This window comes from Chelonia mydas, chromosome 28, assembly GCF_015237465.2.
Source record: "Chelonia mydas isolate rCheMyd1 chromosome 28, rCheMyd1.pri.v2, whole genome shotgun sequence".
Lineage (NCBI taxonomy): Eukaryota > Metazoa > Chordata > Testudines > Cheloniidae > Chelonia > Chelonia mydas.
Genome location: NC_051268.2, coordinates 6,977,232 through 6,992,067, shown reverse-complemented (window position 1 = coordinate 6,992,067; position 14,836 = coordinate 6,977,232). Strand labels below are relative to the sequence as shown.

Here is a 14,836-nt window from a genome sequence, read left to right as displayed (position 1 = left end):
ACACTCAGGAGAAAGCGAGACTGGGGAGGGATTGTCAGTAAGAATAGGTGGGAAGCCATGAATGACATCTGCCATAATGATTCCATTCTGCAGGGAACAATCCTGAACTTGGAGAGCTCACAAAGTCTTTCTATGGCATCCCAAATGTTTCCTGCATTCCCAAACAGTTTTTGAGTTGGTTTAACCAATTCATAGAATCATAGAATCATAGAATATCAGGGTTGGAAGGGACCTCAGGAGGTCATCTAGTCCAAACCACGGCTCAAAGCAGGACCGATCCCTGACTAAATCATCCCAGCCAGGGCTTTGTCAAGCCTGACCTTAAAAACTTCTAGAGAAGGAGATTCCACCACCTCCCTAGGTAACGCATTCCAGTGTTCACCACCCTCATAGTGAAAAGGTTTTCCTAATATCCAACCTAAATCTCCCCCACTGCAACTTGAGACCATTACTCCTTGTTCTGTCATCTGCTACCACTGAGAACAGTCTAGAGCCATCCTCTCTGGAACCCCCTTTCAGGGAGTTGAAAGCAGCTATCAAATCCCCCCTCATTCTTCTCTTCTGAAGACTAAACATCCCCAGTTCCCTCAGCCTCTCCTCGTAAGTCATGTGTTCCAGACCCCTAATCATTTTTGTTACCCTCCACTGGACTCTTTCCAATTTTTCCACATCCTCCTTGTAGTGTGGGGCCCAAAACTGGACACAGTACTCCAGATGAGGCCTCACTAATGTCGAATAGAGGCAAACGATCACATCCCTCGATCAGCTGGCAATGCCCCTACGTATACATCCCAAAATGCCATTGGCCTTCTTGGCAACAAGGGCACACTGCTGACTCATATCCAGCTTCTCGTCCACTGTAACCCCTATGTCCTTTTCTGCAGAACTGCTGCCGATCCATTCGGTCCCTAGTCTGTACCTGTGCATTGGATTCTTCCGTCCTAAGTGCAGGACTCTGCACTTGTCCTTGTTGAAGCTCATCCGATTTCTTTTGGCCCAATCCTCTAATTTGTCTAGGGCCCTCTGTATCCTATCCCTACCCTCCAACGTATCTACCTCTCCTCCCAGTTTAGTGTCATCTGCAAACTTGCTGAGGGTGCAATCCACACCATCCTCCAGATCATTTATGAAGATATTGAACAAAACCGGCCCCAGGACCAACCCCTGGGGCACTCCACTTGATACCAGCTGCCAACTAGACATGGAGACATTGATCACAATTCCTCACCTGTGCAGGCAGCTCTTGGGAGCACTTCTTTCTCAGAGCCCCAGAGGTCTGGGACCCACGGCTCTTCCCCTCGTTCTAGCTGCGAGATCACATCAGGTTTGGAAACTGGAAACCCTACTCCAGACAAAGAAAACAAGGGAGGTCAGTGGAATTTGTCAGATACTTGTCACAAAGAATATTTCATGGTTTTAACCCCAGATCATTTTTAAGCAGTAACATCCCAAGGCCACCTTCCTTGGCTCAAAGTGGCAGGAAAGTAATTATTATTATAAATCATGTTCATTACCTTAGTGCCTAAGGACCAACTAACAGTGGGTTCCCATTATGCTAGGAAAAATACAAACAGAGAATAGTAGATGGCCTATTCCTGGAAGAATTTACAATCTAAATAGACAAGACAGACACAGAAGGGGGAAGGGGTAGAACCCACTGTTAGAATATAGATATTCAGGCCTGCCTGTAAAGCCTATACTTTAAGAATTTAGGTGTATTTTTATCACTTAGCTAGTTACAGGGGTATAAAAACAAAGAATCAAAATCACAGTCTGCCTGTGTGTGGGCATTCTCTCACGAGGATAGTCTGAGGCCTGTTCTTAGGCTAAGGCCTCTGGCTCAGCAGCAGGGGCAGCCAAAAGCTGGGAAGCATAGGGTCACATCCTCACATGCCAAACCAGTCACACTGAAATAAGGTGGTATGGGGAAGACGATCCTGTCTGGATAGTGCCCATCACTATCAGATGAAGAAACAGATCTTAAGATGGTTAAAGAAAACTTAGTTTGATCGCATCCTGTCTGGCAAGAAATCACTTATCAATGCTTGTGAAACCCTCATTTCTGTATTGTTTTATCTTTATGGCCACCACTTTTACATTGTTAATCAGTCTGGTTCTCTAATTGTTTCTGTCTGCTGTATAATTAATTTTGCGAGGTGTAAGTTAATTAGGGTAGTGGGATACAATTGGTTAGAGAATTATGTTACAATATGTTAGGATTGGTTAGTTAAATTTCAGTAAATGACTGGTTAAGGTATAGCTGAGAATATTACTATATAAACTGAGTCAAACAGGACGGGGAAGGGAAATTGGAATCATGTTTGATAAGGGGGGGGAAATGGGAACAGGGAACGGGGACACAGGCAAGCTCTGCGGCATCAGAGCTGGAAGGGAGACACAGGGAAAACGCTCGGCGGCGTCAGAGAGGGGAATGGAACACTGGGGAACAGTCTCTATCGGCGTATAGAGATAAGCCTGACTGGTGTGAAGGGCTTCGGAATATGCTTGCTTGGAAACTAACCCCAATAAACATTGTATTATCTGTGCTTCGGACTTCTGGTCTTTTGCTGCTTTCTCTGCGTGACAAGAACCAGGGAAGTGGGAGGGCGAAGGGAAAGCCCTCTAACAAAACTGACATGACCTGATAACCAAGAGGTAAGCCTTTAAGAAGGTTTTAATACACTTTGGAACGGATCAGGGATTCCCATGAGGACTGATGAGGGGGCGATGGCAAATACACATTTAGATGCTTTTCTTGTTTTATATCTTTTCCCCATAAGGCACACGGGCACACTGTCATGGATCATAGGATCTGTGCAATGCCCTGGCTTTTAAACAGTCCTTGGGAGGTGCCTCTTGAGTGCACAAAACTCCCAAGGGGTCCCACTCTTCCACAAGGATGGACCATGGAGCTTCAACACCAGAGACTGAGCCTCTGGCTTCAACACTCCTATTCCAACCTGTGAGCTCTGCCCAGCAGGTCCAGCTGAATGACACTCCTCTTCAGAGACTGTTCCTCAGTCAATGCACAGAGCAAGTTTTTGCTGTGACACTGGGCAGACTTTTAAAACACAGCAGGGTTTATTAGTCAACCAAAACACAGCATTGGAAAGTCCTTAGATTAGGACAGAGAAGTGAAGAAGACAATATAGTCCATGCTGGCCAATGCCCTTGAGCCATGCTGCTGTGGAAAACTGTTTGGTTTCCTTTCACTGTGCCTGTCCATTTGTCTTCGCTCCAGCAGAGCTCCCTGTGTCTGCGAGCCCAGTTCCTCCTGCTCCCAAAAACGTAACGAGTCCATGTATGCTTCACTTAGCCAAGCAAATATCCTTCCATGGACAGGTGACAATTATTCCCTTGTCTCTGTCGGGTATTCCATTGATGTAGGTTGGTCCCAGCCAGTCCTTAATGACCCATTCATATCACCCCATGACAGCTACGTGACAAAACACCTCATGTCTCCTGCTCTTTACAATCATAGCAATACCAATCACAGAGGGAAACTGAGGTGTGTATTGGCATCATACAAGTATCACCAAAATTCCTACCTCTATCTCACACACACACACACACACACTGCTCACTGCCTTTGGAGAGAAAGCAAAGCACAGGAACTGGAGGTTAGTCCAGCGAACAGTGAAAGACAAGCTGCAATCCTCAAACCCTGGTCAAAAAGGAGAGGCATATGGGTCCCTACCCATAGAGAGGGGCTGGCTAGAGGCCTGATACCTGAGAGGGCATTCCTTGAGCCAACCATGGAGGCAGGTCAAAGGCTTAGCTACCCCAGAACTGTGACATCACAAAAGCACATTTTGGGAATTAGGAAACCTACTGACTCAGGTATAATGGGAGGGAGAGTTAAACTCCCCCAGTGTGTGGAGTAGGCTGGGGAATTAAACACAAAATTTTGGGAGCAACAGCCTCTAATTCTTCCAGAAAAGGAGAATGTAAGAAACAAGAACTGGGCCACGCAAACTCAGGAGGGCCAGGCTCAAAGATCCAAGGAGCCTGGAGGGAAGATCGCTTGTGGCTGCTGCAGATGGGGAGAGGGGGACAAGACTCTCTCCAAACTCTCACTCTCCATTGACCCCGACCTAATTTTATGATCTGTGACCACCATGTCTTGTGGGCAATTTTATACTCACTACAGGTAAAATGTCATGATCAGAGTATTGCTTATTAGCTTGGAACATGGTGGAGGGGGAAGGAGGTGAACATAAATAAATGGGCTATTAAGGGCAGGGACTACACTACAGCCAGGATCAAAGCTCTGAGATCGATCCACCGGTGGTCGATGTAGCGGGTCTAGTAAAGCCCAAAATGACTGCAGATCGCTCTCCAGTCGACCCCTGTACTCTACTCTGACGAGAAGAGTTAGGTAAGTAGACCCTGCGGTAACTCAACCTAAGGTACGTCGACTCCAGCTACATTATTCACGTAGCTAGAGTTGCGCAGCATAGGTCGACTTACCGCAGTAGTGTAGACATAACCTATGGTTGCTACAGGTGAGGGCCTTATATTAGGCTGAGGCTTTGTGGGAGTAGTTATGCTGAAGTCTGGGATTTACCTGAAGGCTAAGGAGAGAACCCCAGGTCAGATATTTTGCACCCTCATTTTGAGAGACAAACGAGTAACCACAAACAGGTGCAATACGCCACAGGATTCTGAAAGAAGGAAGTTTGGGGCGGCTTTAGCAACTAGGTTACTATGCAGTGTCTCAGCAGTTGGACATCATTCATATATTGGAATTATTAAGAAATAAGTGATGTGAATCGTAAGTATTAATGCCTGATGCTTAATTATGGATTTCCCAAAGGCCACATATGGGTTGGGGCAGCTATTGACATTATTGTAATCAGAGTAAAGGAGCAGATATGGGATATAGCCATCCTATTACCATAAGAAAGCAGATAAAATACCTCTCCTAGTAACCATTTTTTCATTTTGTCAGGTCCCCGAGACAGTGTAAATTGAAGCAGGGCCTCCCTTCTGATGGTCTCCCTTGCCCCTCGATTTTGGTTTCCAATGGTGTCCATAACTTGTAAGTATGCACAGTGGAAGACCCTCTTTACTATACTTATCTTAGTCTAATCATTATGTGTATTGATTTTTGCCTATGATATCAATTCTAACTGTCTGTATTAAATCAAGTTTCTGTGTGTTTCACCAAATTTCATCTCCTCAATTAATTTTGAGTAGCCATGGACAAGGGCAAGTTGTACCCCAATACGTAACCTTATAGTTGTAAAAATGGTTCAGGCTACACTACCACCCTGTGATATCATCAACAAAGTGCCCATTTGTGCCTGGGTAGTGGCCCTGCTATGGGACAGAGGAATGCAGCAAGGACATCGGTGGCCAGGGTCGCTGTGCATAGACATGGGGAGGGGTGTAATGAATGGAGCGGGAGGGCAAGAGTTAAAATAATAGTATTTGGGAAAAAATGTATAATGAAGTGAAACTGAACAGAAATAAAACTGGAGTTTAGGCTCTAAAGCAACAAGACTGGGTAGGGATTCGGGGTTAAAGGTCTGGGATCGCCCACAGCTCTAGATCCCCAAACCTCTCCTCTCTCCTGCTGACCCACCCAGCCCACTGCCTGGATGTCCTTCCTCCACACTCCCCTCCCCTTCGTCCCATTACTCTCAGCCGGCACCACCTCCCGGCACCTTGGGAACTTCTTGTGTTCCCTCCTTCTCTCTCTCTCCCTATCTCATCCCTAACCCTGCACACACCTTCCCCACGTCCTGGCACCCCAGAATTATTTACTCCCCCCCATCTCCTCCCCTCCCATGGCTCTGTTCTCCCTTCACCTGTGGGGTCCTGAACGGCAACATTATACGCTCTCCCATCAAAAGAGGAGCTCATCTGACTGTCACACAAGCCATGCATGAGTCATACACCTATTTACTCAATTTAGAATTCTACAGGCAGCGTATTTTCCTCTTAAAATGAGGAAAAGGCAAGAAAGCTACAGTTATTAATGTAGCCAATAAGGATGGCACATGTCCAAAAATTATACTAGTGGGTGGGAGATAAGGCAACAAACGGGGGCAAGGAAACTTGTCAAAACTTGTATGACGAATAAAGGTATAAAGTTATTACTACTCAGGTTCTTTAGAGACCCCACAGCTTCTAATAAGGAAGGGGACAGGACTCCTTACCCAGAAAGACCACCGTCTCATAATTCTCCTGCATGACATCCCTGTAGAGGGCTCTCTGAGTGGGGTCCAGCAGAGCCCCCTCTTCCCTGGTGAAATACACAGCCACCTCCTCGAAAGTCACCAGCCCCTGAAAGAGCAAGAGTCCAACACTCAGGACCTGCTGCCCCACTCACAGCCCCACTGTTCAGGGAACAGCAGCACCAGGTAAATGGAAGCTCCAGGAGGCACATGTTAACCAAGTCCCACCGCACCTTGCTTAGAGCAGCCAGGAGGCATCAGAAAGAGAGAACCTTTGTGACTCCCAGCTGACAGATGGAGGCCGGGTCTTCACTTTTATCACATACCTACTACCCAGAGCTTGAAAAATGAGATGGTGCTGTCTATGGACCCTGCTGGTGGCTCCCTGGTAGGAATCCCAACACTCTCCAAATAAAATATATGGAAGAAAGGGAAAGTCAATCTAAAGAATGTAAGTTAGAAGGTCAGAACTGTAGAAAATTGGTAAGGGAAGCTATCAGAAATCAATGATCAATCAATGAAAATGAGAACGAAGTTTTAAAAAATATATTAAGTACAAAATTAATCCTAACAATGGTAGTGGTAAATTACTAGATAGAAATGCCACAAAGATTGGGGGTGGTGGTAACTAATGAAGTGTCAGTAAATTCAGGCTCCAGCACTGAGAGTCTGGGAAGTTTTCCCAGCCCTGGCTGGAGCGTTATTTCCTTTTCCATTCCCAACTCCTGTGCCCTGAAATTAGGCCCTATCTGAAACTACACCCCACATTCAGCATAGTGGTATGATTATAATATCATCAGGACATAATTATGAGGCATTTCATGCACGATGCATCATGTGCGGTGTCATTGGAAAAGTTATGATTTGCTGAATATGATTATCCTACCTGTGTGCATGGATCATGTTTGTATCTGAAGTTATGGATATTGACTCTCTATCTGTATTTCAAATGTGGTTACTCTGGGTAACACCCACAACTAGCTTTCAGGTACAACAGTGAAGAAGCCAGACAGTGCTGATGGCTCATCAAGAAAGACAATGGACCATGGAAGAGCTTAGCCTTCCTGTGAATGTTTCAGCCGGCCTATGAGTCATGGCTACTATGACTCATCAGGGCATGCTAGGGCATGTGACCTGACCACATGACACTGAACTCCATTTTGGTACCTGTATTTTTCCACGAACTGGACTGGGAAGTGAGTTTGGAACAAAGGGTTCCCACGATATGGAAAAGCTACCTAAGCTGGGGTGTGACATCATCTCTTGGCCTCATTCCACACACAAGAGAACGCCTGGAAGCACCTGAGGAACAAAGACTGAACTGGGGGAAGTGTGGTCCCAGAGTAAAGGGATTTCTAGCTTGTGTATGGAAACTTGGTGGACTACTTCTATCATCAGTCAGGGTGAGAAATTGCTAATTCAAATTCTATCCATCTAGTATGTTAGGCTTAGTTTGACTTTTTGGTTATTTGTTAAGTAATCTACTTTGATCTGTTTGCTAACACTTATCGCTGGAAAATTGGCCATTGTTTTCTATCTGTCCTTCAGTGACTTAGGTAAAGCACTCAGGTAGCTTAGTTGGATGCATGGCGCCACCTGCTGTCATGTTGGGTGATAACAGGGCTTGGAGAGGCTGCCTGAATCTCCAGCAAAGCAGTGTGAGAAGGACCAGCCCGGCTTGAGGGTTAGAGGGCACAGCAGTTCCCAGAAGCCCCCAGACTGCACCTCGGGGTGACAACCTATCACACCCTAGATTACACAAGTCTCAGCAGGTTTGTCACATCCTGTCCCCTCCCTTTCTCAATCTTAGATAGTTCCTGCCTCCCACCACCTCTAGCAGCTCCCACCCTCCTTTGTATTTACAGCTTCTCTCCCTCCAAGCAGAACCCACCACCAGCTCCCTGATAATCCCTTACCTGAGCCAGCTCCATTGCAGCCATTTCCTTCCCCCTGGGAGGATGGGATGATCTGGAGCGAAAGTGGTCATTATTCTGTAGCCTGCCAGGGCGAGAAGAGCAACGTGAGAGAAATCAGACGGGGTTTTTGTCCATTCTGCATGCCGATTCCCCCCAGGATTATTCCCTGCTAATGGACATTCTAGGTTCTGCCAAACTGTGAAGCAAAGAGTGACCTTATTCCAGTACAGGCCTAGCCCCCTCCCAACAGGGTGTAACCCTCTGAGACATGGTGAAACCCTCCCAGTGGCAGAGTCTCTCTGTTACACTTATCAAGTTTGTGGAGCATACCAAGCTGGGGGGGTTGCAAGTGCTTTGGAGGATAGAATTAAAATTCAAAATGTTCTGGACAAACTGGAGAAATGGTCTGAAGTAAATAGGATGAAATTCAATAAGGACAAATGCAAAGTACTCCATTTAGGAAGGAACAATCAGTTGCACACATTTCCCATTTTGTATGACTGCCTAGAAGGAGTACTGCGGAAAGTGATCTGATGGTCATAGTGAATCACAAGCTAAATATGAGTCAACAGTGTTACACTGTTCCAAAAAAAGCAAGTATCATTCTGGGTTGTATTAGCAGGAGTATTGTAAACAAGACACGAGAAGTAATTCTTCTGCTCTACTCTGCGCTGATTAGGCCTCAACTGGAGTAGTGGGTCCAGTTCTGGGTGCCACATTTCAGGAAAGATGTGGATGAATTGGAGAAAGTCCAGAGAATAGCAATAAAAATTATTAAAGGTCAAGAAAACATGACCTATGAGGGGAAGAACTGAAATAATTGTGTTTTTTAGTCTGAGAAGAGAAGACTCAGCAAGAGGTTATGGGTCTATTACAGGAGTGGATAGTGAGGTTCTGTGGCCTGCGATGTGCAGGAGGTCAGACTAGAGGACCATGATGGTCCCTTCTGGCCTTGAAGCCTGTGAGTCCATAAACTGTGCCTTGTGTTGCACAGACCCTGACGGCGATCAGGGCCCCATCGTGCTGCACATTGTAGAGAACCTGACTGAGATCAGCACCCCCATTGTGCTGGGCACTGCACAGACAGAGAGGGACAGTCCTTGCCCCAAAGAGATCACAATCCAAGTAGACAATGGGTAGGAGGAAAACAGAGAGGGGCTGGGACTTCCCAAGGTCACCAAGCAGGTCAGTGACAGAGCCAGGAACAGACCCTGCAAACTCCAGAGCCCCAACACTCTCAGCTTGGAAAGTCCCCAGACCCCACTGTTTCAGAGTAACAGCCGTGTTAGTCTGTATTCGCAAAAAGAAAAAGAGTACTTGTGGCACCTTAGAGACTAACCAATTTATTTGCATCCGATGAAGTGAGCTGTAGCTCACGAAAGCTTATGCTCAAATAAATTGGTTAGTCTCTAAGGTGCCACAAGTCCTCCTTTTCTTTTTGAGACCCCCACTGTATTAGGCTGCAGGAAGAGGTGGTTTGTCCAGGGATGCACAAGCATGTCCTGGCAGGGCAGCTCAGCTGCAGTCCCTGCACAGCAGCTGGGGGGGTGTCATGAGGTCAGGAGAAGTCAGTGTCCAGTCCTGTGGGGCTGTGCTCCTGGCTCATGCCCCTCCATTACCAGCTGCACTGTTCAGACTGGCCCCAGGTCTCCGTGAGGTCACCGTTTTCATCCTACCCCCGCAAGCCTTCCAAACTTGGGACATGGTGCATCAGTGCCAGTCAGACTGCACTAGTGTAAATTCTGTCTATTTCTAGCCTCTGTCACGGACAGCGTGGGTGACCTTGGACACATCAATGTTTCTCCCCCCAACTTAGTCTATTTACCCAGCTGCCCACTCACTGGGGTCTCCTCTCTCTCCAGAGCTGCTCACCACTAAAGTCTGTGTGGGTGTCCCCTGGGCCAAGGTAGCTCAGCTCTGGAAGAGTCTTACAAGGGCGGCTGTGGAGTCTCTGTCCTCTGAAAGTTTTTAAGAACAGGGAGGACAAACCTCTGTCGAGATAATCTACCTGCACTTGGTCCTGCCTCGGCAGAGAGAGCTGGACTTGATGACACCTTGAGGTCCTCTCCAGCCCTACATTTCTATGGTGCTATGCAATATATACATATAAAACACAACATACAGAAAAATCCCCACTGCAACATAATGTCAGGCAATTTAGGGAAAACCCCCCCACCAAAAAAAAGAAAGAAAGAAAGAAAAACTACACTCCACAGCATACGTCAGTTGTTGATCAACGGTAAAATCTGAGTGTATTTCCCATCACTGTTTGATCAACGAACCGATAGAAAAGAGGCAACATTTGAAAAAAAGTATAGTCACACTGAAAAATCGGAGAAAAGGGCTAAATCTGAGATGTGGTTCATATTTTATCATTGAAGAGACAGGGCCCAACACTCAGGGCCCAGCCCAGTAGAAATAGACAACGAGAGAGAAAGTGGGTGGGGATGGGTGGGATGAATTTCTATCCATCTTTGAGAGTTGTGGGGGAAACGGGTCACAAACTCCGCATTTGACAACAGGAGAGAAAACCCCCAGAGCAGATCCTGGGAACTACAGGCCAGTCAGCCTCACCTCAGTCCCTGGAAAAATCATGGAGCAGGTCCTCAAGGAATCAATTCTGAAGCACTTAGAGGAGAGGAAAGTGATCAGGAACAGTCAGCATGGATTCACCAAGGGCAAGGTCATGCCTGACTAATCTAATCGCCTTCTATGACAGATAACTGGTTCTGTGGATGAGGGGAAAGCAGTGGACGTGTTGTTCCTTGACTTTAGCAAAGCTTTTGACACGGTCTCCCACAGTATTCTTGCCAGGAATTTAAAGTACGGGCTGGATGAATGGACTGTAAGGTGGGTAGAAAGCTGGCTAGATTGTCGGGCTCAATAGGTAGTGATCAATGGCTCCATGTCTGGTGGCAGCCGGTATCAAGTGGAGTGCCCCAGGGTCGGTCCTGGGCCGGTTTTGTTCAATATCTTCATAAATGATCTGGAGGATGGTGGATTGCACCCTCAGCAAATTTGCAGAGGACACTAAACTGGGAGGAGTGGTAGATACGCTGGAGGGTAGGGTAGGATCCAGAAGGACCTAGACAAATTGGAGCATTGAGCCAAAAGAAACTGATGAGGTTCAACAAGGATAAGGCAGGTCCTGCACTTAGGAAGGAAGAACCCAATGCACCGCTACAGACTAGGGACCGAATGGCTCGGCAGCAGTTCTGCAGAAAAGGACCGAGGGGTGACAGTGGACGAGAAGCTGGATATGAGTCAGCAGTGTGCCCTTGTTGCCAAGAAGGCCAATGGCATTTTGGGGTGTATAAGGAGGGGCATAGCCAGCAGATCGAGGGATGTGATCGTTCCCCTCTATTCGACATGGTGAGGCCTCATCTGGAGTACTGTGTCCAGTTTTGGGCCCCACACTACAAGAAGGATGTGGATAAATTGGAAAGCCAGCGGAGGGCAACAAAAATGATTAGGGGTCTGGAACACATGACTTATGAGGAGAGGCTGAGGGAACTGGGATTGTTTAGTCTGCAGAAGAGAAGAATGAGGGGGGATTTGATAGCTGCTTCAACTACCTGAAGGGGTTCCAAAGAGGATGGCTCTAGACTTCTCAGTGGTAGAGATGACAGAACGAGGAGTAATGGTCTCAAGTTGCAGTGGGGGAGGTTTAGGTTGAATATTAGGAAAAACTTTTTCACTAGGAGGTGGTGAAGCACTGGAAGGTTACCTAGGGAGGTGGTGGAATCTCCTGCCTTGAAGTTTTTAAGGTCAGGCTTGACAAAGCTCCGGCTGGGATGATTTAGTCAGGGATCGGTCCTGCTTTGAGCAGGGGGTCGGACTAGATACCTCCTGAGGTCCCTTCCACCCTGATCGTCTATGATCTGTGAGGCGAGGGAAGGAGGGGAGGGGAAAGGGGGCAGTTTGAAGCGATTTTATGGGACTGTCCAGCACCCCGGCAGAAAGTGACAGGCCCCCCCGTGCACACGGGCCGGGGGGGGCAGTCTGAAGGGGGCCGGGGAGGGGGAAGGTCCCTGGACCAGGGAAGAGGCAGCGGCGGGGGATGGGCAGGTGCAACACACACACACCCCCCAGTCACACGCGCTCTCACACTCAGCACGCGCTTTTCCCCGGGGGTGGCCGCCCCGGGACGCGTCAAACCCCCCCCCCCCTACGGAGGCCGAACCGGGACCAACCAGCGCAGGCCCCGCCCCAGCTCCCGGCCTGGCCCAGGCGCGGGGGGGCTCGGCCCAGTCCCCCGGCGCGGCTCGGACCCAGGCCGGGCGCCCCGCCCCCTCCGCCCGGCTCTTACCGGCTCTGCCCCGCGCGCCCCCGAAGTGCGGCCACGTGACGGTTCCGGCCGTTAGGGCGGTTGCAGGGCGGGGCTGGGAGGCGGTGCTGCCCCCCCGCTCCGTTGGGGGCGGGGTTCCCCACAGCCCCGCCCCTTCCCCCTCCCGGCCCGCCCCGCCCCGCTGCGGCCGCGGGGAGCTCGGGGGACCCCCCCCCACCGGGCAGGGGGCGAACCGGGCCCGGCCCCTCCCGGCAGGAGCCTGTCCCCGCCCCCCCCCGCGGCTCCTGCCCCTCCCCCCGCGGGTCTGCGCTGGGGGGGGCCCGGCATTAACCCCTCCCTGCCCGGGGGGAGGGGCAGCCCCTGGGCCGGAGCCTGCAGGGAGCGAGCCCGGAGCCCCCCCAGCCCGGGGGGAGATGGGGGGAGACGGGACCGGGGGGGCGGGGAAGGGAGGAGACTGGACTGGGGGCAAGGGGGGAGATGGGGGGACGGGAGCGGGGGGAGATGGGGGAAGGGGGTGACCGGACCGGGGGCGGGGAAGGGGGGAGATGGGGAGAGACGGGACATGGGGGAAGGGAGGAGATGGGGGAGACGGGACTGGGGGGGGAATGGAGGAGACAGGACTGGGGGGCAGGGGGGAGACGGCCTGGGGGGCGGCCTGGGGGGAGATGGGGGAGATGGGGGGAGACGGGACCTGGGGGGGGGAAGGGGGGATGGGGGAAGGGGGGAGACGGGACCTGGGGGGGGAAGGGGGGAGATGGGGAAGGGGGGAGACGGGACCTGGGGAGGAAGGGGGGAGATGGGGGGAGACGGGACCTGGGGGGGGAAGGAAGGGGGGAGATGGGGGAGAGACGGGACCTGGGGGGGGAAGGGGGGAGATGGGGGAGACGGGACCTGGGGGGGGAAGGGGGGAGATGGGGGGAGACGGGACCTGGGGGGGGAAGGGGGGAGATGGGGGAAGGGGGGAGACGGGACCTGGGGAGGAAGGGGGGAGATGGGGGGAGACGGGACCTGGGGGGGGAAGGGGGGAGATGGGGGGAGACGGGACCTGGGGGGGGAAGGGGGGAGATGGGGGAGACGGGACCTGGGGGGGGGGGGGGAGGGGGGAGACGGGGGAGATGGGGGGGGGGGAGACGGGGACCCGTGGGGGGGGGGGGAGGGGAGGGGGGAAGGGGGAGATTGGGGGGAGACGGGACCTGGGGGGGGAAGGGGGGGGGGGAGATGGGGGGAGAACGGGAACCCGGGACCCCAGACCGCTGCTGGCCCATCCAAGGTGGCCGCGCTCCCAAGGACTCTCCCAGGAGCTGTGTACAATGCAGACTCCTCCGAGACAGCCCGGAGAGAACGGACGCTGCTTGACTCAGAACGTAGCAAAGCAGCTTCCTAGCAAGTTGGAAGAAACAATGAAGAAGGGAAGAGACGTCATGACTTGGCCTCTCTTCCCCCACAACTCAACACCTGGCAACACATCTCGAGGACAAAGACTGAACTGAAATAGTTCAGAGATCAGAAGAGAATAATAATAATCCATTCAAATCAAAGTCCCCAAACAGACTAGTATTGGTTTTCCAGCGGAAAATTTTCCATTTGGGGGATTTTGTTTTCCCACTCAGGACCTTGCCAAGGGAAGCGGAGTAGAAAAATGTTTGACTTGCCTCCTTCCAAACAGCTTGGCCTAGACACTCCAGCTGTGGGTCACTGTCGTGGCCTTGCTGAGAACAGGGGCATTTTAATAATTGAGGAGGCCACAAGGTGTTTGGGGGAGATTATGAGGCTGTTACCTTTTGAGATAAAAACTAAGAAATACAGGACTAGAGAATTCTTTTTGAAGTCTGGAATTTAGGCACTTGATTTAAAGCAAGTGGCTCTGAGTTCCTGAGAAGGTTTTTGTTTGCAGGAAGCAATGTGAGCTGGTCTGTCGTCGTACCAAAAGGGGGAGAGGGCTGCTTGTGAAGGAAGAGAGAGGACTGAACGCCTTCGATGAGGGTGGGATTCGAACCCACGCTGTGCAGAGCACAATGGATTAGCAGTCCATCGCCTTAACCACTCGGCCACCTCATCGGAGCGGAGGAAGGGTCAGGAGGAGAAATCGAAGGCCAGCAGAGGTCGGGACAATAAGGAGTTTTTAATACTAAGCGGAAGCAGGGTCTGAATGAGCTGCCCCTCGCATCTGGTGAGGAGCTGGGGGAAAGACGTCAGGAACAGATCGTGTTTGCAGAGACCCGCCTACTCCGCCTAGGTACACAGCATGATGGGGCGGCTTTGCCAAAAGGACCAGTTCTGGCTGGGGCTGGGTTACAAATCACATGAGTGCAATGAAATGTTATGATCCTTCCTGGATGAGTAAAGGGCGGCAGAAACACACACCAAGGCCGTCCTGATGGAAGGGCTAGGTAGGCTGAGGAAATACCTTTTATTAGAATGATTGAGTGCGTCACCCTAAACCAGTGGTC

General features: G+C 50.5%; 3 protein-coding genes and 1 non-coding gene across 10 annotated transcripts in view; 1 reads left to right on the top strand and 3 right to left on the bottom strand.

Moving 5' to 3' along the window:
- The window catches only part of LOC102933291 (zinc finger protein OZF), a 1,218,290-nt gene that overhangs the window by 73,440 nt on the left and 1,130,014 nt on the right, over positions 1–14,836 (bottom strand). For 3 of the 6 annotated variants that reach the window (XM_043537301.1, XM_043537304.1, XM_043537303.1), the window contains exons 2-3: positions 8,099–8,180; positions 6,165–6,291 (exon numbers count right to left, since the gene is read on the bottom strand). In XM_043537301.1, the coding sequence (XP_043393236.1) occupies positions 6,165–6,291; positions 8,099–8,180 (209 nt within the window). Of the gene's footprint in view, positions 1–1,228; positions 1,343–6,164; positions 6,292–8,098; positions 8,181–12,407; positions 12,507–14,836 lie in introns of those variants that run through there. The other 3 variants (XM_043537315.1, XM_043537307.1, XM_043537302.1) reach the window with 3 other exon arrangements.
- Positions 1–14,836, top strand: part of LOC102934530 (zinc finger protein OZF) — a 1,287,564-nt gene that overhangs the window by 1,035,227 nt on the left and 237,501 nt on the right.
- The window catches only part of LOC102930400 (zinc finger protein 501), a 1,110,025-nt gene that overhangs the window by 1,007,344 nt on the left and 87,845 nt on the right, over positions 1–14,836 (bottom strand). The gene's annotated exons all lie outside the window — the stretch shown is intronic.
- On the bottom strand, positions 14,362–14,444 carry TRNAS-GCU. The gene has a single exon. It is a non-coding gene; the product is annotated as a tRNA-Ser (tRNA).